The sequence below is a fragment of the Talpa europaea genome (genome assembly GCF_964194135.1).
Source record: "Talpa europaea genome assembly, chromosome: 5".
In the NCBI taxonomy this organism is placed as follows: Eukaryota; Metazoa; Chordata; class Mammalia; order Eulipotyphla; family Talpidae; genus Talpa; species Talpa europaea.
In genome coordinates this window covers 47944920-47966176 of record NC_140071.1, presented here as the reverse complement: position 1 = coordinate 47966176, position 21257 = coordinate 47944920, and the positions used below count along the sequence as shown (strand labels likewise).

General features: G+C 38.5%; 1 protein-coding gene across 1 annotated transcript in view; it reads left to right on the top strand.

Moving 5' to 3' along the window:
* The window catches only part of IQGAP2 (IQ motif containing GTPase activating protein 2), a gene marked incomplete at its 3' end in the record, with an annotated part of 261119 nt that overhangs the window by 139097 nt on the left and 100765 nt on the right, over positions 1 to 21257 (top strand). Inside the window, exons 4-9 of the mRNA XM_084234138.1 lie at positions 3098 to 3175; positions 6490 to 6566; positions 16001 to 16068; positions 16388 to 16501; positions 17376 to 17554; positions 19364 to 19451. Coding sequence (XP_084090264.1) covers positions 3098 to 3175; positions 6490 to 6566; positions 16001 to 16068; positions 16388 to 16501; positions 17376 to 17554; positions 19364 to 19451 — 604 coding nt within the window. The remainder of the gene's footprint in view (positions 1 to 3097; positions 3176 to 6489; positions 6567 to 16000; positions 16069 to 16387; positions 16502 to 17375; positions 17555 to 19363; positions 19452 to 21257) is intronic.

Genomic DNA, 21257 nt, shown 5'->3' with positions numbered 1-21257 from the left:
TTTTTTTTCATTGCATCTCTGTAGTGGTTATTGCCAAGATATATGCATATTGGTGCTACCAGCTGTGTGGATTTACAAGAGTAAAGCATACTTGAGTTGGGTTCTCCCCACTCTGAAAGGGGTTATGGGTATTTTATCTTGATGTTGAGGATGGTGAGAATCAGTCCAAAAAAAAGACTTTCAGTGTAGGTGGGCTTCTGCGCAGAGGGTGGACTGACAGACACTTTTCTCCTCCTGGCATGTCATACATGTATAGGAAAGGTATCTCTTTCCTGTAATCCACTAGGACTGTAAGAGCTGTGGACCACCTCATGGCAACTCAAACAGGTACTCTTCCCTTCTGGCATCAGAGATCCTACTATTTGAATAAATAGTAACCTCTCTTTGGAATGAGGACAGGGAAACTATTTCCAATCTCTTGTCACAAAATAAAATACATATGGAGCTAGGCAGGTGATGACATCCCTGAGCCAAGCATGGCAAGAGAGGGAAGTGTTGTTTTCTTGCAGTAACACTTGCAGTAACATTCCCCATCCCATCCTGCCCCTGAAAAACTGGGATGCACAGAAGAAGGGGTGCCGAGAGGGGTGGAAAGAAGGGGAGTTGCAGAAGGAGGGTGGTTGATGCCAGCTGTAATGTGGGAGAAGGCACGAAACAGATGGAAACTGCCCCTTTGTTCACTAGAGAGAAGGGGCCTGTCTTTTCTTCTCCTTTGATTAAATCCCTGAAAGTGCTTAATGTCCTCAGGTAGGAATTTTTAATGATTTGCCACAGAATCACAAAATTTTACTTTGAGGTCATTTCATTTCCTTTACAAAAATGAAAGGAAACAAATAGCAGTGGACAGGAGAGTTCATTTCCTGTTCTTGTGCTCTTCAGAACTTAGTGGTCCTGTCCAAGAAGCACTAAATCATGGAACTGCATGGAGAATGTTGGGACACAAGGAGCTGTTTGCTGACTGGGGCCAGCCCCTTGGTGTGCCATCTGGAAGCCATGAGTCCAGTTAGCATGGGCCCTTCTTCACAGGGGCTACTAAATCGCAACTGTAAAATATGGCAACCCCCTGCCCCCCATTAGACCTTGTGTGCCCAGGGACATAGCTCTGTCCTCAAGATCTAAAGGCCTTGGTGTTGACTGGTGGAATGGGTAATGGGCAACACTGGTGACCAGGAGGGAAGCAGAGGCAGAGACACAACCACACGTGGAGTGTCTGTGATTTCATCCTCAGGCCAGGGGAATCATTGAAATATTAGCTGCAGGCATCTTGGTGTGGCTTGTGCTTTGGAAAGATCAGTTCTCTGCTATGTGAATAATCAGTTGGAGGGAGGTTGAAGGTGGAGGCAGAGTCCAGCAAGGACATTGTTCAGTCGAGGTGACAGGTGACATAGATAAGAAGTGAATGGATTCAAGAGGGAAAACAAAGTGAATCTGGCAAAGGAATTAGAAATGAGTGGAGAGTGGTGAAGAGAAGATGAGTGGATGGGAAGTGGGACACAACCAAGGAGAGAGGGTCTTTTCTAGAAAAAGTGGTGAAGAAACCAGGAAGGTTTCCACTGTGGAGGTTTGAATGATGAGAGTTGACTAGGAGGAGTGGGGGAGAGGAGACGGAAAGGGAAGGAAGGACATTATTTGGAGAGGACTCAGCTTCAGAACTCAAAGACAAAAGAAGTGTGTCATTCCTGACAGTGCACTGATAATTGTTAGCTTACAATAAATGCTGTTGAATATTTAGGTGAGCATTAGATAGGGAAAGCAGGTATATAGTGGTGCATAGTGTGAGGTGGAGAGTCAAAATACTTAGGCATCTGGCTTCACCACTAACTTTGCCTCTGTGAGTCTGTTTCCTTACCTGTGGAGTTGGAGTAATAACTACAGCCATCTTTGTTGAGAAATTGTAAGAAACAAATGTGTGTGTATATGTATGTATATGTATATACGTATATATAACATGATTTATTGCACTCTTAAGTGTGTAATAATACAATAGCTTATATGTAGTGCACTCTTAAGTGCATCCATGCGAGGCACCTGGCACAGTGCCTGCTAGAGGTGAGTGTCTGAGGTGCTGCTTGTTCTGAGGCTTCATGAGCAGTAATTGGACAGAATATTCGACCTTGGACTCAGGGGTCTTGCAAACCACTCTTGACCCTAAGCATAGGGTCAGCCTTGTTTGCTGATGCTATAATTGCTCAGCAGTGGAAAATCAACATATAATTTCTAGTCTGCTACCTGAAAGAAACATAACTATTTACAACCCACCTAATTTAGTGTTAAATGTAGGACTGGTTAAAAAAAAGGACTAGCTAAAAATGTTTATAATGGACTAAGACTGTTTTTAGAAGACCATTTTTGTTCTCATTAAAGAAAATCTAGTAGATTGGAAGTGTTACTGCAACTAAAGCTTCTTCTGTGAAGACATGGTTCTGAAGTTAGTATTCCTCATGTGTTGAAAGTGGATAAAAGACAGGAAAGCTGTCATTTCATTTATTATAGAAATATGACCAAGATAACCACATTCGCCCTCCATTCCTCTTGCATAAAACACTAACCTTTTTCTGAACTTAAAGACGAATAAAAATTTTAAGCCCAGTCTTAAAACAGCATAATAATGTAATAGCTAGTATTTATTGCACTCTTAAGTGCACTTTGTGATAAAGTGCTTTATGTATATTATCATTTAATCTCTGAAACTCTGAGAAGCAACCTGTTTCCATTTGATGGCACAGGAAGCAAGGTTCAGAGAGGTTACCCATTTACTAAGACCACTAAACAGATAGGGTGTCTTTGTTAACATGATTTGGGATTGTTGAAGCCCAGTAGCCAAAGGCCCCCAGAAACCCACCTGGGGAAGTACAGTTTGGTTTATTTAACTCTTCATAGCAAGAAAAAATGCATACCCATGGAGCCATAGGAGGAGAAAATAGGGACTTAGGTTAGGGTTAGATTTGGACTTGTGCCATTGTTTTATGTGAGTATCCTTAATTCTGTTACAGGGGAATGGCAATTAAAAGGCATCCTGCTAATGGAAAATGTTATTACAAATAATTCGCCTTTTGTGTGATCCCTTCTTTCTTTTTCTACCCCATACTCACATTAGAAGTCCGGCCTGCATTTCCGACACACGGATAATACAGTCCAGTGGCTACGAGCCATGGAGTCCATTGGTCTACCCAAGGTAAGCCTTGAAATTCTGGAACCTGAACTAGGTAGCCACAGGTAGTGTGTGCAAGCACCTCAATATAAAAAATGATTTGGCAGACTGGAATGTGTTAATGCAGCAGATTGCTTATTGCCTCAGAAGTGAGAGATGTGAGAACTGCTAAGCAGAGATATGGAAAGTCCTATCGGAAGTAATATACGGCAGGAACTCACATTTAAGTATGTGTACAGATGGAGAGTAGTCAGGCAAAAATGTTTATAAATTAAACAAGGTCAGAACAAACTTTAACTGGTGGATAGCTGATTTCAAATAGCCACCTCCTTTTGTTATGTTGCTATTAACACTTAAGATTCTGGGTCTGAGAGAGCCTAAATAAGGGACCAGGAAAAAAGACTAATTAATACAATGTGAAAATCAAAATCAACAAGCAACTGTGGACCAGAGACACGGTTGGGGGGAGGGGCAGGGAGAGGCAGGACTAGGGTCAAAATAAGGGGGGTGCAATTGTATGGGGAATATAACCAAAATGAAAATGCATACATTGTGCGAAAATGAAAAATGATTTAAGAATTACATAAAATAAAATATTAAAAATGAAATAAAGATTCTGGGTCTCAATTGTGTCACTGTGACTTACATACAAATTTATTTGTAAAGTATCATTATAAATAATGGCATCACTTTCTATTTAAAGACTAGAACATTATATCTCTTTTTCTCTTGAAATAGATATTGAAAATAAAATACATTCAGAGCTTGTCGAATTCAAAGAGCAGGCACATTTAAGCCCGAGAGACAAATAGACAAGTGGAGGAAATGAGGCAATGATTACATTTGCTAGAAATTTTAGAGCTATTTCTTAAACTTATTTTGAAATAATTATAGGATCCCAGGAAGTTGCAAAAATAGTACATCTTTGTGTAACCATCATTCAGCTTCCCCACTGGTGACATCTCATCACTGTACTGCAGTCCTAAATGACACTGGTGTATTCATGTGACTGGACTGCTGACTTTATTCGGCTCTCGCCGTTCTTACCTGCATCTAGAGTGTGTGTGTTTCTCTGCAGCCTCGCTCACGAGTAGATCTGTGTCACCTCTCCACAATGAAGATAGAGGTACCTCGGAGGAGTGGGCCCTCTGATCCTCCCTTCCTCAGTTTTGTCATTTTGAAAATGTCTTGGAGATGGAATTAAACAGTAGCTACCCTTTGAGAGTCACTTTTTTCACTAAACATAATCCCTTCCAGATCTTCAAAGTTTTATATATATTAATAGTTAACTCCTTTGCATCGTTTAGTATGTACCACTACTAGAACATTGCTTAGGAGGAGTGGTCCAGCTTGGAGATGAGGGGGTGGACTGCTGATTTAATAAAACCTGTGGTATTTTTGTTATTAATCCAGCTTTGCAATAAAAAAAAACCACCATAACAAAAACAACTCCTTAAATTGTGAATGTCTATTTTTCATATAATAGTGCTCATCTCTGTTTTAACTCAGCTTATTTTATCTCAAAATAGTCATGTTAACTTATTTTATTCTGCCATTTTAATCACACTACTTTTTCTTCTTTTAAAATACCCAGAATATTAAATGCTGTTCCTTCTGGGCTCTCACAATAATACAGAATTCATATTTCTACAGTGTGATTTAGAAAGTACTAAGGGGGGACTGAGTGGTAAACAGATTAATAAGGAAATTTTAAAAGGGTTTTTTGGAGGTGATACGTTAGTATAAACTCATTTTGTTTGATAGATTTTATTTAAACCTTTTCAAATTGTGCGTATGTTGGGTCAGATTTCTCTTGATTTTAAGCCTAACAAATGATCCACATAGCAGATTCTGTTGTAACATTGTTTGTTTTGAATTCATCAATATTTATATGGCAGGGACGTGAGACTGAATCAACTTTGATGTATTTGACTGCTCTTAATTCCTTCATTTGTCAATATTACTGCCTACTCTGTGCCCAGCATCTTGGTAGGTACTAGGATACAGCGGTGAAGAAAATGTTTTGGTGAACAATAATATGATCCCATCTCCTTGCTAGAAGACCTATTCATAATGATTTCCCAAGAGAGATATAAATATAAAAGCTTATTGTTTAAAGAAAAGGGAAGGGGTTCTGTCATTGTCCTCTGCTTGTACAGTAAAGCTTTAAACCTGGTAACATTCTTTTGCACTGGTATTGCTCTAGTCAGTGACATTTTCATGGCAATATGTTAAGGGAACATCGCAGAGACCTTTGAAATTTCCTAGGTTAGAGATACTCTTCTATGTGCTCAGTGACTATACATTTATAGCTCAAGAAGCATTGCTTCTTTCTTTTCTCAGCTTTTTTCAATGTCCAATAGAAAACTGCACTTGAGTCTCAAATGTGGACACGCATGTGCATTCTTAGGAATAGATAGGAACAAACATTCTCATGTTTGTTTCTTATTAGGCTCACAGTTTCAAGCGTAACAATAGTATAAATGTCTGTTCAAAGCTTTATGTTCACATCTCTCAATCTACTAACTCCATATTTATATGTTTATACAAAAGAAGCAATCAGTACCCCAAAAATGCAGGAATGTTCATTGCAGTGACTTATAATAAGGAAAAACTTGGAGGCAAAAAGATGTTCAACCATAAGGAACTGGTTAAATTATGTTCAAAAACATAAAAGGATCACATGCAACCATTAAAAATAATGTTATAAAATGATGAAGGGGCTGGAAACAATTATGTCTCTCCACTGTCTTAAACAGGCTTACGATTTGTACAGTTTTGTTTTCACACATACAAAATGAGAAAAATCAGAGACATATAAAATAACACTAGAAAAAATACACATCAGAATGCTACTGACCACACTCTAGGGCAGGGAGTGGAGGGTGAGCCTGAAATGATAGATATTTTTTATTCATACTTTATATATACTAACTTAACCAGCTTTAAATTTAAGCAGACAAAAGTATCAATGGGTATGTGTGTGTCATAAGAGTGTGCTTACATATTTACAACTATGTGGCCAAGATTTCAACAGTGTGATTAAAAAAAACCCCACAACTCAGGAAGGAGACCTCTCAAGCTCACACCTCACAGAGTGATACTTCCGCTCAACCCTGGGCCACCGTAGAACCCCTGTCTCAGCCACCAACAGGTGTAAGGTGTCAAGCAGGGGACCTGCTGTGGTTATTGGTCCCCTTGTGGAGCAAGATGAGCAACAACCAAGAAGTTCCTGTGTTTAAATAAATCAGAACAGGGTCAAAATAGGATCATTTGGGAGAGTTAAAATAATTGTGACAAGCCAAACATAATAATCCATTGCTTCTTTTCTTTTCCAGATATTTTATCCAGAAACAACAGATGTGTATGACCGGAAAAACATCCCAAGAATGATATATTGCATTCATGCACTAAGGTAGGGAAAAATACAACTAAAAAATCTAGGAAATAAATTTAAATAAAACCACAATTTCACAATTAAGAGACCTTAATTGTGAGCTCTTAAGTGAAGAAATTTTTAAAAGGTTGAATTGTTTTTAATTTGTCGGCACAAAAATAATTGTCATATAACAATTCCTGAACTTGAAAAGTATTTTCTTGATTTTTAAAATGAATTCACAATAGAAAATCAGAAAATGAATGAAAGACCTTAGGTGTCATAAGGAGAAAATTTAAACTGAAACTTCTAGGGATCTAATATGTTAATTTATTCTTCATCTGTGATATATTTTACTATAAATATAGCTGAAATATATCAAATGAACAACTTTAATGGTCATTATAATTTTGATACTCTTAAAATTACCAGTTTGGTCAATCCTTACCATAAATTAATAAAACTCAGTATAGGAATGGTTTCTTTTGCCCTTTTGTTCAGTGGAACTTGTACCTTAAGGATAAAGGAGAAACAAAATGACTACATTCATCAAATCAAGATACTTCTGCTATTACTTAAACTTTGAAAATGCTGAAATTTCACTAGTTCACAGATAATTTTTCATCCTACTGACTTGTAAGAAGTGGGATTTTTTTATATGTTAATAAAGATGATCCTAAAAATCCAGTTTGTGACCATTGTCTTGCGTGCATACAGGTAATGGCTGGGAGACTCATGTCTAATTAAATTAAAATTTCTTTTGGAACATCTGCCTTGTGTTTATATCACTAGAAGTCATTTTCCTGGCAAAGTCTTCTGCCTAGAGGTTTATATTAACTTCTTCCTGGCTTTCTTCCTCTCTGAAAAAGAAGGTTTCTATAATAATTCATTGCAATGCTGGCCCAGTAGACAAGAATTTTGATTATGTCATATAATTTGACTTTCCCCCCAAATCGGTACTTATGAGATTTCTTTGGAAGTTGACAGTTTATTGAAATATAGACCAAATGTGGGTGTCTTTTATATGATTTTTTTTATTCTAACGTTTTAGAACAACTGGGGAAAAACACCCACTCCTGTGCCTGCCTTCTTGTATGTGGCTAGTGTTATCATTATACCAGCAGGTTTTCTAAAAATGTTTTGTCCAAAAGTCCTTATTTTGAGGAATATTTTCAAATGTGTTGCCCAACAATCCTTGTCAACTATTTTCAGTGCTCAGAATGATCACTTAGAACCCAGTTCTGTTTTTGTGACCTGCAGAACCAGTCACTGTCAGTTAATGGCATTATCATATCCATACATTGTGGTCTAATCTCCAAATCTGTATCATGCTCTTGGGGTGTCTTGTATAAGTTTAAACACCTGGAGTGTTAATGTTAAGCATTTATAAAGAGATGATGTGCTAAATTCCTTTCTGGTGATGTCACTATTCTTTTAAAGAAGTTATGTAGAATTGCACTGAGACTGACAAGTATGTATTTGTTACAGTTTTGACAATGAATACTTGGTAAACAAACAAAATAGCAACCATTTGTTTATTATTGTCATTTGTATGCAAATGTAGGTGTTACTTTTTTTCTAGGAGGGTTTCTGTTATTTAGTTACTCATCTCGGAAGTCCCGGTTACTATCACTCATCACTGAGCCTTGCCTGTTACCTGTTCAGCCTGTCTTTGCCAGATCTGACTTAAGTAGGACATTTTATCTTTAAACATTTACTCAGTAAACAGCATTCCCCTGAAGAATCTCTTCACTTTTTCTGTTCTAAACTTTTCATAAGGCTGCCTTTTGGTATGAAACTGAGAAGTCTCAAGTGTGCCTAAAGCTTTTCCTATCATGAGTTTTCCTCTTACGGTTTAGAGTGCAGTCAGTTACACAGATGAGGCTGATGGAAAGCTCTATTGAGCCAGACACATTTGGAAGCCGGGGAGCAGAGCCCTTTAATAAGTACAGTGGGTTTGCCCTTGCTGTGTAGTTAGATGTTATGGTGGAATTGAACAAACACATCCCAACCATTACACCCTGGCTTCGATGCAGCAATATGGCTGGTGTAGAGAGTTGTCATTACCTGATAAGGAATTAGACTGGAATTCAACCTAGAGCCCAGGTTTAAGACGCTGCAGGTACCCAGGCACTGCCATCTTCTTGCCAAGCCTTATCTACAGTGTTTACTTTTGGTCCTTTCAACTTGTCTTCGGTTCTTTGTCTTCTCCATTTGGGCTTAATAACTTCATTAAGATTCCTGGGGGTTCTTCCCTTTGCTTCCTGTTTGTATCTACTTGCCCCCACTCCCTCCCCCCCCTTTCCTCTCACCTTTCCACTGGAGATCTAACTGCAGTCTTCTTGCTTACAGCTCATTGCGCCCTTTGCCAGCTTAGCTTAGTGTCTCAGGCCCAGACTGTGTGAATGCCAGCACTGCAGCCCCAGAGGAAACCCTCAAGCTGCAGCGCAATTCACCTCAGTGATAATGGCCTCCTTCTTTCTTCAAAGAAATGATTCTTTTTTTTCTTATTTAAAATATTTTACAATTATTTTATTATTTTTAAATTATTTTTCTTAAAAATACATTCATTGTGGAAAAAGAAGGAAAATTCAGAAAGAATATCAAAGGAAGGGCTAAAAGTGCCTGTTATCTGAACACCAAATGATAACCACTTTTTGTGACTATTTTGGTGTTTTTGGACTTAAAATGTATATGTGGCATATATTCTTTTTGTGTACTTTATTTGGAATGTTATAAAGTCTGTACAGTGACTCAAGAAGTCTTGCTAATGATTTTTTTTCTAAGTAGAAGCCTTTTGCATAGAGAGAAATGCTTTTTTGCATGTTGTTTATTTCTCAGTTTATTAAACTACTGTTAAATGTTTAATTGTTGCTTATAAAGTTGAATCCCTTTAAGTAAACTTACTTGAACAGGTTTTCTGAACACTTCAAATACCTCAAAGCACAGGTGAAATACTTAGTACAAACCTACCATACTTAAATCTGTGGTTAAAGATCTACCCTGTAAGTTTCATGTGTTTCTTCATTACTAATTCTGACTCATCTTGGGCTATATTGTTTTGATGTCTACCCAGAATTGCCATGATCCTATGGGCACCAGAAGCAAAAGAATTAATATCCCTTTCAACCAGCAGAGGATGCAGATTTGGTTTCTGACCAATCACTTGTCAATTAGAACATGGGTTATTATATTAGCAGGGAGCAGATTGAACTTTACTTGTTAAATAAATCTCATACCTTTAGAAATTTTTAGCATATGCCTCTCAGTGTGGTTCCTGAACCCACCCCACATACTATCACCCAGAAATTTATTTCTGTGTCTCCCTTGGCCAGTGTTACATAACCCTTTGTCCTGTCACAATGATGTATTTGCCTGATCTGCTAACATTATTAAAATATTATGTATGCCTTTTGACTATTTTCTTGAAATTAGTTGGGCTTTCAGGAGGTCTCTCCCCCAGGAGGTGAAAGATAATGGTCTTTAGGCCAGGTGGCTGATTTATCATCTCTGATCATGTTTCTAGATCCTCCCTCTGCTTGACTGTTGAGTGTGGCCATCAGTGCTGAAACCTCTTTCTGCTTGGCTATGTTAATCACAAGCTGCATTCCTCAGTCCTTACTTTGGAATACTTCCTTGATTTTTCAGGACTACTTGGCTTCCTTTGAGATCCCGGTCTTTATTCTTTCCTATAGTATATGTGTAGTATAAATAGTATAAAAATAAGCACATAGCTGTACTCAATCAAGGAAAAAATAGAGGACCTGTGTTTTAATATTTCACAACTTGTTAAATCAATACAAATAATTACGTAGGTCTGGCTTTATCTCTCTTTGTATTACAGCTTCCTTATTGTACTCTTTATTTTTTTAATGCGATTTATTTTTTATTTTTTTAAAGATTTATTTATTTATTTATTTATTTATACACACACTGGGTACAGTCAGAAGCACGGGAGGGTGAAAGAATTCACCAGAGCCAGAGCGAGCAGAGCAGGCAGAAGGACTGAAGTACACTGCTGAGGGGAGCAGCGGGCAGCAGGAGAGGTCTGCGCGCCATGTGGGACCCTCCTCCAGTGGTCGGGGAGCAGCTGGGGATCAAACCGGCGCTGCAGAGGCCCCGGGCAGCTTCTCAACCCAGCGCTCAACTGCTGCGCCACCGGGGAGGCCCTTCCTTATTGTACTCTTGATGTCATTCTCTTTTAATGGTGATTTCGATCTCCTGGCTTTGAATAGACTTAACCAAATTTAGTATCTTCATTTTCGATGAACCAGATGGATTCAGTTTTACCAGTGTGAGCGCTTTTTGGCCAGCAACTTCTTTGACCTTGTAGAACTGTCCTTGACAGTCTTTGAAATATCCTTGCTTTGAGGTCACAATAGGACATTCCAGTCTTATCCTGATTACTCCTGCCTGAAGATAACTAATCCTCAAGGAATCCTTTTAAAGTCATGTATTGGTAATTATTTTTCTAGTCTGATAGGTTAGAGTCCTGAAGTTTAATTTTCTTACTGTGCTTAAAGTTTGACCATTAAGATCCCACTAGACTGACAACAAGCTGAAATCCTCCTCCCTCCAGAGAAGGACACAGTCTGCTGGAGCTACCACTCTAGAAGTCATGTTCTCGAATGCAGTGATGGTGTTGAAATAGTAACATCAGGGCTTACATATGTGAAAATGACTGTGGCAGGCCCACTTGTGGCTGGCCAGCTGTTCTGTGGCCCCTGCCTGCTGTGTGAAGACAGTCTCCTCCACCAGCTCTCCCACATAGTCACGTGGCTGTCTCACATACCCCGGGTGCCTTTGAACCATTGACTCGGGCATTAATGCATAACTGCCCACGGTCTCATTATTCCATTCCTTTAGAACCTATTTCCTATTAAATGAGTTGATGCCTCATACCAGGTTGATTGCATCTCTGACAGAGGACATATTTGCATTTATAAATAAGCTTCTAAAGTTCCTTTACCCAAAGGACAGGCTGTAGTTCTTTGTCTTCAGCAGCCATATCTGCAGATGGCAGTACTGGGGATTAAGGTGCAGAGGGCAGTTGCATTTTCCTTCTCTTTACATTCACTCCTTATTCCTGATCCTCACATACAGACCTTGAACTCTCCTCCTTTTCCAATCCCAAATTAGTGAGAAGGCTTTGCCCTTCGGTCCAGCTTAAAATCTAAGTTCTCTGAGGCTTTTGCATATCTGAATCACCTCACAAAGCACATATATTGTAACATTGATTCCAATGTGAAGTCTCTGGAGTTTGTATTTTTAACTTTTTTGATTGGTTTAAACCAATTAATTTCTCTGTGATAAGGCTCCCTCAAGATTTCTTTGGCGTTTTGACAGAAAATTCAATATAGATCACTGGATTTTGATGTGATACTGGCAGTGATATATGTGTCTACAGTGGGAAAATTTTTGGTGCAGTAGATAAAACCAATTTAGAGTCAACGAGGGGGAAATAGCAAAAGATCCTTAGTATGGAATGTGGGAAAGCCACCTTGGTCGGTTATTAATAAATGTTTCTATAGAAAAGGTGCTCTTATTCTGACAGGTTATAAAAGTTATAATAAAAATAAATTATATGTCTGGTACTGCTCAAAGCACTGTATACGTGAAATTTCATTTCATCCTTGTAACATACCTGTGCAATTGGTGCTGTTTTTAACCCTGTTATAACCAAGACATTTTGAGGCACAGAGAGACTCTCCAGGGTCAGAGCCATTAAATCAGATTTGGAATTCAGACCCAGGTTATGTGACACCAAAACCTGACTTATTACTGACTTAAGTGGCTGTCGGCCTTAGACAGGTATCAAATATTACCCTGCTCCTAAAGAAAATGAGGGAAGAGTGACATCAGTCTTGAACTTCAGCACCAGCCTCTAAGCTATGATATTGAGGATGTTTAAAATGAAGAATTAAGGAACTTCCGAACTGAAAGCACCTGGAGGAGTTGGTTTAGTCCATATTCTTCAGTTCACAATTTCACAGACAGGGAACTGAAAGTGTGGGTCTGTGACTTGTTTAAAGTCACATATCTAGAAATTGCCAGTCTTAGGACCATTATCCAGGCCTGCTGACTCTACTCCAGTCATCTTCCCAGTCAGCCATGAGGCTTTGACTTCAAAACTTTTCGTCTCCCCATGTTACAGCATAAAATGAACACATAATCTGATCCCAGAAAAGCTGGAATTCAGACCACTCCTGCCTTTAGGTTTGCATTTCATTACTATGCACTTTTAATAGCACCTTTTAATGTATATACTGAAAACAGTGGGGGGGGGATCATAATAGTATTTTTTTACTTTTTTTATTGCTTCCTGGTAATATTTCTACAAATAGGAACACATGGGCCAGTGAGGCCTTGGCTTTCTCAGGGCAACAGCTCCGTGACTGACCTCTCTCAGCACCACAAGCTTCTGTAACTTCTGGAGTGGGGAAAGGCTTGTGTTGCTCCCCAAGGGCTTTCTTATGCGTGGGAAGCAATGATGACATTATTTCCACAACTACTTCGGAATGCTCTCAGTTCTTTGTGTTGGTTGGTAAGCACAAAAGGTGCTTAATAAGTTCAGAGTTGAAGAGCTACAAGAAACTGGTATTTTTATATCACACAGCCTTTTTTATTTTTTTAAGATGAAAACTCTGAGTTTCCCATTTGCTTCAGAATGAATGGCCTCATTTGAATTTAAATGCTTGCGAAGGAGGGGGGCTGCTATTGCTGATTCTTTTCAGCATGGGAATACTGGATGAGTACAGTTTCCTAGTAAACATTCGCCCCTTTAAGTAATCTGTTTGGAAGTACCTCCCGTACAGAAATTCCTTAGAAAACTGCCACCTTGTGAAAAGGGATCTTTTTAAAGCTAATAGTTTAACTTCAACATCATACATAAGTGTTAAAATTTGAAGCCCAATACAAACAACATGTAATGTTCTCGTAAAAGTGAGATTTGAACCTAGTCCATACTAGTTTAAGAAAATCTGATTAAAATCAAATTTAAAAGTCAAGATGGATCTGAAGGGTAACTTCTCAGCACCACCTAGTGGTAGCCTTTAGTTAGAATGTTTGCTTGTGAAATGCTTGCCTTAGCGTGTATAACAGAGAAAGAAGAGTATAATTGGAAACAGTCATGTAATTTCTTTCCTACCACAAGGGAAAATTAACACTTTTTTTGGTATAAATACTTTAGTTCAGATTTCCAACAACCCCGTGTTTCATGGCAGCCTAAACACCTTTAGTTTAGGGGCAGCATGGTAGAGAAACAAGTTTTTAATAGTCTATATTTCATAAATAGTCATTAAGTATATAAATGACTCAGCAGAGGAGGTAATGTGAAAAGAGTTACATCAAGGTCATTGATAGCACATACCTCTCGCACTCTTTCTCAAACAGACATCAAATTACTAAACTAATAATTTTAAAAATACCTTTCCAAAAAAAAAATTCTATTCACTGACCAAAAATTAAAATGTCTCATGACAGAAAGCAAACCAATGGGATTAAATTGACTGAAAAACGAAATGGGAGAAAACCACAGGTCAGAAATCACTCAGGGGGCTGAGGGGGATGCAGCAGAGCTCGGACCTGGTGTGGGGCTTGCTCCAGGCAGAAGCAAGGAGTACAGCCTCTGGGCCCACATCATTTCGCTTGGACCAGGTAAGTCTTGATCCTTCCCTGAAACAACAAGTGCAGATGAGGGGGAGGGTAGCATGTAGTACCTGAGACAGCTAATGACCCCCCAAAAATGCATGGGGATCCCCATCCTAAGTCCCACCACCTCCCTCAGGCTGGCTCCATCATAGGACCTGCAATCAACAACACACAAATAGCAAGTCTCAGACCCTGAGATGAGCCCCAAATCAGGGAAAACCACATTTGAGGAACCAACACTATGGAAGAGACATTAACTTAGACAAACAGAACTAACACCCAAGGAACAAAGCGGACATATTAAAGCATGTGCAACTAGTGATCTGTTTGATTTATTTAACAAATAATTATGGAGCACTTAGGCTTATACATAAAGCTAAAGGTGAAACTGTTATTGTAACAAAGTACATGCACAAAAATGCATCTCTATATAAAGAGGTTCACTGCAACATTATTTGCTATAATGAATAACTAGAGCCCATCTAAAAGCTCAGCATCATTTGGTTCAGTAATTACAGTACATTCATATTAGAAAATACAATATGAGTTTATGCAATAGATAATTCCTGAAACAGCATTAAAAGGATTGAAATCAAAGTTTTAGTGTTTAAGTGCTAATTTTCTATGTAATTTTAAAGCCATGATCATGAATTTTTAATTTTGATCATGTATTTCCTAAATGATTTTTTTATGGAAATGATTGAAGAAAATTAATCTAAATGCATGCTGCTTACATTGATTAATCATACATTTGAGTTTATTTGAATACCGTTAAAACTTGATATTGAACTCCTTCAATGAAATTTTAAGTATTTTATAAATCACTCAGATCTACTGCACCAATATCTGAAGTAATAATTTTGAAAATTTCAAGCCATTGAAATTATTTTCTGTGTATGTTATTGTATAACTTCAACTTTGTAAAGTCTCATAAATTATAGACCCGTCAAAATTGATAAAGTGAATATAGATTTTTTTCAGTTGATCTATGGAATTAATCTTGGGGTCTGGGGAAGTTATAAATATGGAACAGAAATTATTGCTCAGTGATTAAGTGGGAAGAGCAACATCACTATATATTTTCATTTTCTTTGGTAGAGTTTAGATCCAAGCCCTAAGATGCTTTTGTCAGATTATGGATAGTTAGTGGGTGCCATCATTTACTTCCTAAGGAATTTTAAATATATATATAGAAACATTTACTCCCACTCTCCATCAGGTAATATGCCCTGTTGATCAATAACCTCATCCACTGATATATTTATTGTCTTGCCACTCTGTTGGTTCAGAAAATATAAAGCAAATGTTTCTCGAGCAGCCTGTGGTACTTGGAGAAATATTGAAAAGCAAAATATAATTTGAGCTGTACTTTCGACAAAATAAGTATCATGTAAGGAATATCCCAAGAAATATTGATTACACTTGTTACCTGCCGTTTTGTGTTAACTTCATCTCCCTACAAGTGGATGGCAGTTGACCAGGTAGAAATACTATTTGCTACAGAAGGTTGGACTTTGGGATACCTCTGCTTTTTGGGGGGTCATTAGCTGTCTCAGGTACTACTTGCTACCCTCCATCTACATTTGTCGCTTCCAGGAAGGATCAAGGCTCATTTATACCAATCTTAGACTGAGATTCTTGCCCTGGACCCACCAAAGACTGCTTCCTCGGGACACAGTTTCCTCATTTGTAAAATGAATGGATTAGATGACATAGTCTCTTAGGTCTTTCTCAATTGAAAAAGCCCTTAAGATTTATGTGATGTCTTACTCTTACGATTTTTTATGGTAAAGTTGTTGATAATTTTGTGTTTCTTCTTTCAGTTTATATCTCTTCAAACTTGGAATTGCACCCCAGATCCAGGATTTGTTGGGAAAAGTAGATTTCACAGGTACTACTCTTCATAAAATTTTTAAAATGTAGTTACTAAGAAAATGTATCAATACTTTTTTAAAAAAAAATTATTGCTATTGATACCTTTTTTCCTCTGTATTGATCTGTATTGATCAAAGGAGAGAACTTCATGTCTTTGTTTATAGTTGACCAGGTTTCCTCCCATATTTATAAAATGGGAAACTAAGACCATTTTCTTCTCGAAGTTTTAATTTAGAAATGGCCCCACCTGCTTGAGGAGGACATTTCTTGCTGTGGATAAACTAGTTGTGCCTTGGTGTCTGTGCCTTGCTTTAATTTTTGTTGTTCTTTTTCAGAGGAGGAAATCAGTAATATGAGAAAGGAACTGGAGAAATATGGAATACAGATGCCATCTTTCAGCAAAATCGGTGGTATTCTGGCTAATGAATTGTCCGTGGATGAAGCTGCACGTAAGCCCGTTTAAAATCTGAACTTGACACTGACGTGAGACATACTAATACCTTACTTACTGATTTTAGCTGTGAGAAAAAGAATATTTAGAATACACTTTTGGACTCTATGAGTATTTATGATATGCATTAGAGATGGCTAATTTGAGCTTCATAACCTAGACATCTACTCATGCAATGTACCACACATATTTTCCTTCATTCTCCACAATACTTCTCTACTTCTCATGTCCTTCAATTTTAGTGTGTAATGCTGTGAGTCTTTCCATTAAATTGCAAGTATGTCTTGGAAACAGCATTGTGCTTTCAAAGTGTCCATGCCACCCTTTCAACTCCCAGTGGCTGACACTGTGCTTGGTTCATTTTAACCGTTCAGTGCAAGCTGGATAAATGAATAGGGATTTTTTTTTAAGATTTATTTATTTATGCATGCAAGAACTGGGGTACAGTACAGAGATGTGGGGCGTGAAAGGATTCACCAGTGACAGAGTGGGGAACAGAACAGGCAGATTGACTGAAATACACTGCTAAGGGGAGCAGCGGGTGGGTCAGGAGAGGTCTGCTGTGCCATGTGGGTCACCTCCCTGGCCTAGCCAGGGATCAAATTCATGCTGTGGTGGCTGCAGACATCTTCACAGTGCTGCATCTCAACCCCTTGTGCCACCAGGGAGGCCCTGTAAGAAGGATTATTTAACAGGTGCTGAGACAGGACCTAGGTGGGTGGTTGTGAGAAGATGCTCTGTGTTGGGTTTGAGGTCTCTGGCATGCTTACTGGCAGCCAAAGAAAAAAGTAAAACTGCAGTGCTTATGCAGTGTTGATGCAACTGTCCATGTTGTCTTTTGCTGATAAAATTATTCCTTTTTCTCTTTTCAGTGCATGCTGCAGTTATAGCCATTAATGAAGCTGTTGAAAAGGGAATCGCAGAGCAGACCATTATAACACTAAGAAACCCAAATGCAGTCTTAAAATATGTGGATGACCATCTTGCACAGGAGTATCAGAAAGAGCTCTGGGAAGCCAAGAGAAGAAAAGAGGAAGATGCAAGAAGGAAGGTATTTAATTAGATTCTGAGTAATAAATACAATAATAAATGTGGTTATGAGCTACTGGTTTGAAAAAGCCTTAATGTTAAAAGTGATACTTTTGAGTCAGTTGGCTATGGTCAGCTATAAGCGGTTCATTTGGGTTAAATGTTTCAGTAAAAGAAGATGATGCATGTGTAAGAATGCTAGATTCCCTTCGATGAATATTATAGGTTGCAGAATAGAAGGTCATGTCATAAACACTGGGAGTACAGAAGTACCGGCAAAAAAATCATCCCATAACAGGCATTACCAGCAGTTTTTTCTTTAGATTTCTTAACAGTAGTTGGTAATTCAATGTGGTGAGGCTCAGAGAGGATATTCGAATCCACCCTCATATTTTCTAAACAGCATACCCTTCATAGTTGAAGAAGAAGTTTCCCTCTTCAGCAAAGCAGCCTGCCCCTTATGCTGACATCGCATTTCCTGCCTTCCTGTCTGCTCAGTTACTGAAAACTTTACTCTCACAACTTTTGCTTCTACAGTAGCTGTCCCCTCCTTGGCCTCTCACCATTACTGGTTTCAACTTCATTTCCAAGAGTACTGACTTTGTCTTACCACTTGTCGCCACTGATGGCTTCCACCCCATCCAGCACACCTGCCCTACGGTCTCTGCTCCCCTGGCTTGTGCGCACCTTTTCAGCTGTGGGTCTCCTCTGCATCTCTTAGCATCTCTCCTTTGTCTTCCCTCTAAATATGGGGGTATGCCAAGGTCTGACATTGAATATCTCCTCTTTCTTCTTCCTCAATTGAATTTATCTACTTGTTGAAGAAATCAGCTGTCAGCTTGACAGCTTCACACCTCCCTTATCCCTAAAGAGTATCCTCTGTCTCCCAGGGCTTCACTCTTATCCCCATAAGATAAGGGCTTCACTCTATCTTCACTCACGCATGTGCCTCTGCTGAGCTTCCTTAGAATAATTCCCACGTTGTTTCAGAATTCTCTCCTTCCCCCATGTGCTGTCCACACCTTGTTCTGTCACCTCTTCTTACCAGGCTTACAGCCTCACCTGCTTCTACTGTCTCTACTCACGTCTCAAGATGCTCGCAGTACCTTCCTCATGGGGTTACCTATGTCCTGTTGTTCCCCAAGCCAGCAAGCCAGCCCCTCTCAGAAGGAGGTTACAAAATCAATCTCTAACTACTGGTTGGGTGTCATCCCACTAGAGGACACTCCTCATTCCCTGCTACCCACTGAGAGAAGTATAGGGCCTCCAGGTAATCCTTCTCACCTCCCCTGCTTTTCGCCAGACCCCAGACCTGCTCCATGCTATAGCCCAACATGGCCACATTCCTACCTTTGTGAGAAAATCATGCTGCTGGAGCCTGTCTGTTCCACCCAACCTTGAACATTCTTCCACCCCTCTTCGATTATTGTCTTAAAATTATTATTATTTTAAAATTTTCTTCCCCACCGAATATATACTTCTGTACAGTCTGTTTGGTTCTGATATGTTTACTCCTTCTTCGTGTTCTTGATTTTATTAGATAGAGTCAAATGACATTGTCAGTATCAAACTGTTTTTGATCTGCAAAAAAAATGGCCATATCAAAGGTTCAACCTGGTGCTCTCAGCTGTACACAACTAGGCCTTTTCAGAGAGTCCTGGGGCCTCTTCTTCGTTGTCATCCTTGTGAGTGTCTCTCACCCTAGAGCCCCAATGAATGCGTGCATTGACTTCAAAATCAATATTGGTGGTTTTATCACTTTTCCATTTTTAAATGTTGAGATTTGGAAACATTTTACTTAAAAGGAATCGGTGAAAACTTTGTTTTACAGAATAACTGTATTTCAGAAGAAGAAAGAGATGCCTATGAAGAACTGCTGACACAAACAGAAATCCAAGACAATATCAATGCAGTTAACAGTAAGTAATGGATCAGGTGAAGGAAATGGGCGTCTCCATAAGATACACATTCTCCTGGTCCAAATCTTTGATTAACTCTCAACTTGTATCATTAACAACTGACTTCTGTAATGAAAAAAATCCACTACTTGTTGGTGTTGCTCTTCATTATGGTACGTAATCTGACTGTTCGTCAGGAGCTTTTTGGTGGTCTTGCTTATAGTCCATTCAGAGTATCTCAAATCATTTTCTATTTCATCAAAGGCACAACACATTCATCTTTTGAACCTGTGCATTATTGGGCTAATATGGAAGTTATTTAGTAAAAGAATGTAACTTTAAGATTATTCCTTGTCCATGATCACACGATGATATGCTCTTGGTACTGTGAAAAAATCCATGGACACCTCTGCTCTTTATTAATTCCTGGTCATTAGTCTGCAGTTTTGCAAGAATTGATCTCTTACAGCTTGTGTAGCTCTAGTGCAAATGGATGAGACTGAACAGGCCAGTAGATTCACAAGGTTGCAAGTTTGAATCCACATCCCTGAATCTCCATGGAGTTTGCAACATTCATTTCCTCTTGATACCAGTTCAGTTGTGTGTCTATAAAGGACAGAAACTTGGGTAATTAGAATAAGCATATGCAAGTTTAGATACATTAATCTCCTTAGTCTTTTTTCCCTTCACTACTAAAATTTATTTTTACTGGAGGCAGTAGGGAATTCCATCTGACATTCATTTCCTCTAGATCAGTCCCAATAACCCATATATACCCAGAAAATTAACACATAAAAGACCATTTCGCCTATTAATAAAGTATACAACCTCTCTGACATATTCAATCCTAGAGTATCCACAAATTACAACAGGCCTAATCCCTGCCCTCAACTTAACACCTAGATGAGCTATGAATTGTCTTTATTGCTCTTCCTAACACTTACAAAAAATGCATTCTTGTAAATATTACTAGAAAGTTTGCTCCTAATTTGCTGTTATAGGCATAACCTAAGGGATTGAAATAGAAAACAGGGAAGCCTCGATAAGGTTGATGTCAACATCTAGGAGTTAACAGAAAATTTACTCCTTTCTGCCTACCCATCCCCCTACTCCCTCACCCCTCCATATCCCCCCACACACTGCCTCTGCCCCCACCCCCCACACACACACTCTGCCAAGAACTCTAGGATAACTTTTTTCTCAAGGGAATACCTTAACATTTTGGTTGGTGTGTTCTTGTTCTTTTGTTCTTATTAAATTTTTAACATGTTGGTCATGATACATGAAGCACAATTTAAAATTTCTTTCTGTTTTATTTGAAAGCTAAGAATTTCATTACACTTGACAGAAATGAATTATAGGGAGAAATTGATATTGCCAGTGAAATATCTAAGGTCCTTAAGCTTGGTGAGGAAATAATTCTGTAGTCTTTTACCATCCTTTAGTTCTGAAATGTTTATAACCACAGATTTCTTCTTCATGTTGAATAAATGCTTTATATAAATATTTTAATACCTTACTCAATGACCTAATTTCCACATCCCAAATTTAATGACAAATTGTACTTTTTCCCCCATTTTTAAATGAAATGGATAAGATGATTTACACTAATGCATAGCCAGCTGAAATTGTGAAGGACATTGCAATGTTTGATGTCTGTAAATGTGTAGTCCATGATTATTCTGAAGTTTATCTCTCCCCATTTGAAAATTTATTGTCTAGTAGGACTAGAACTGGTCTTGAAAACACCATTTAAAGGCTGCTTTTTAATGACACATGAGACATTTGTATGCTTTAAGATGCATAAGTATAGCTACTGGACAAGCT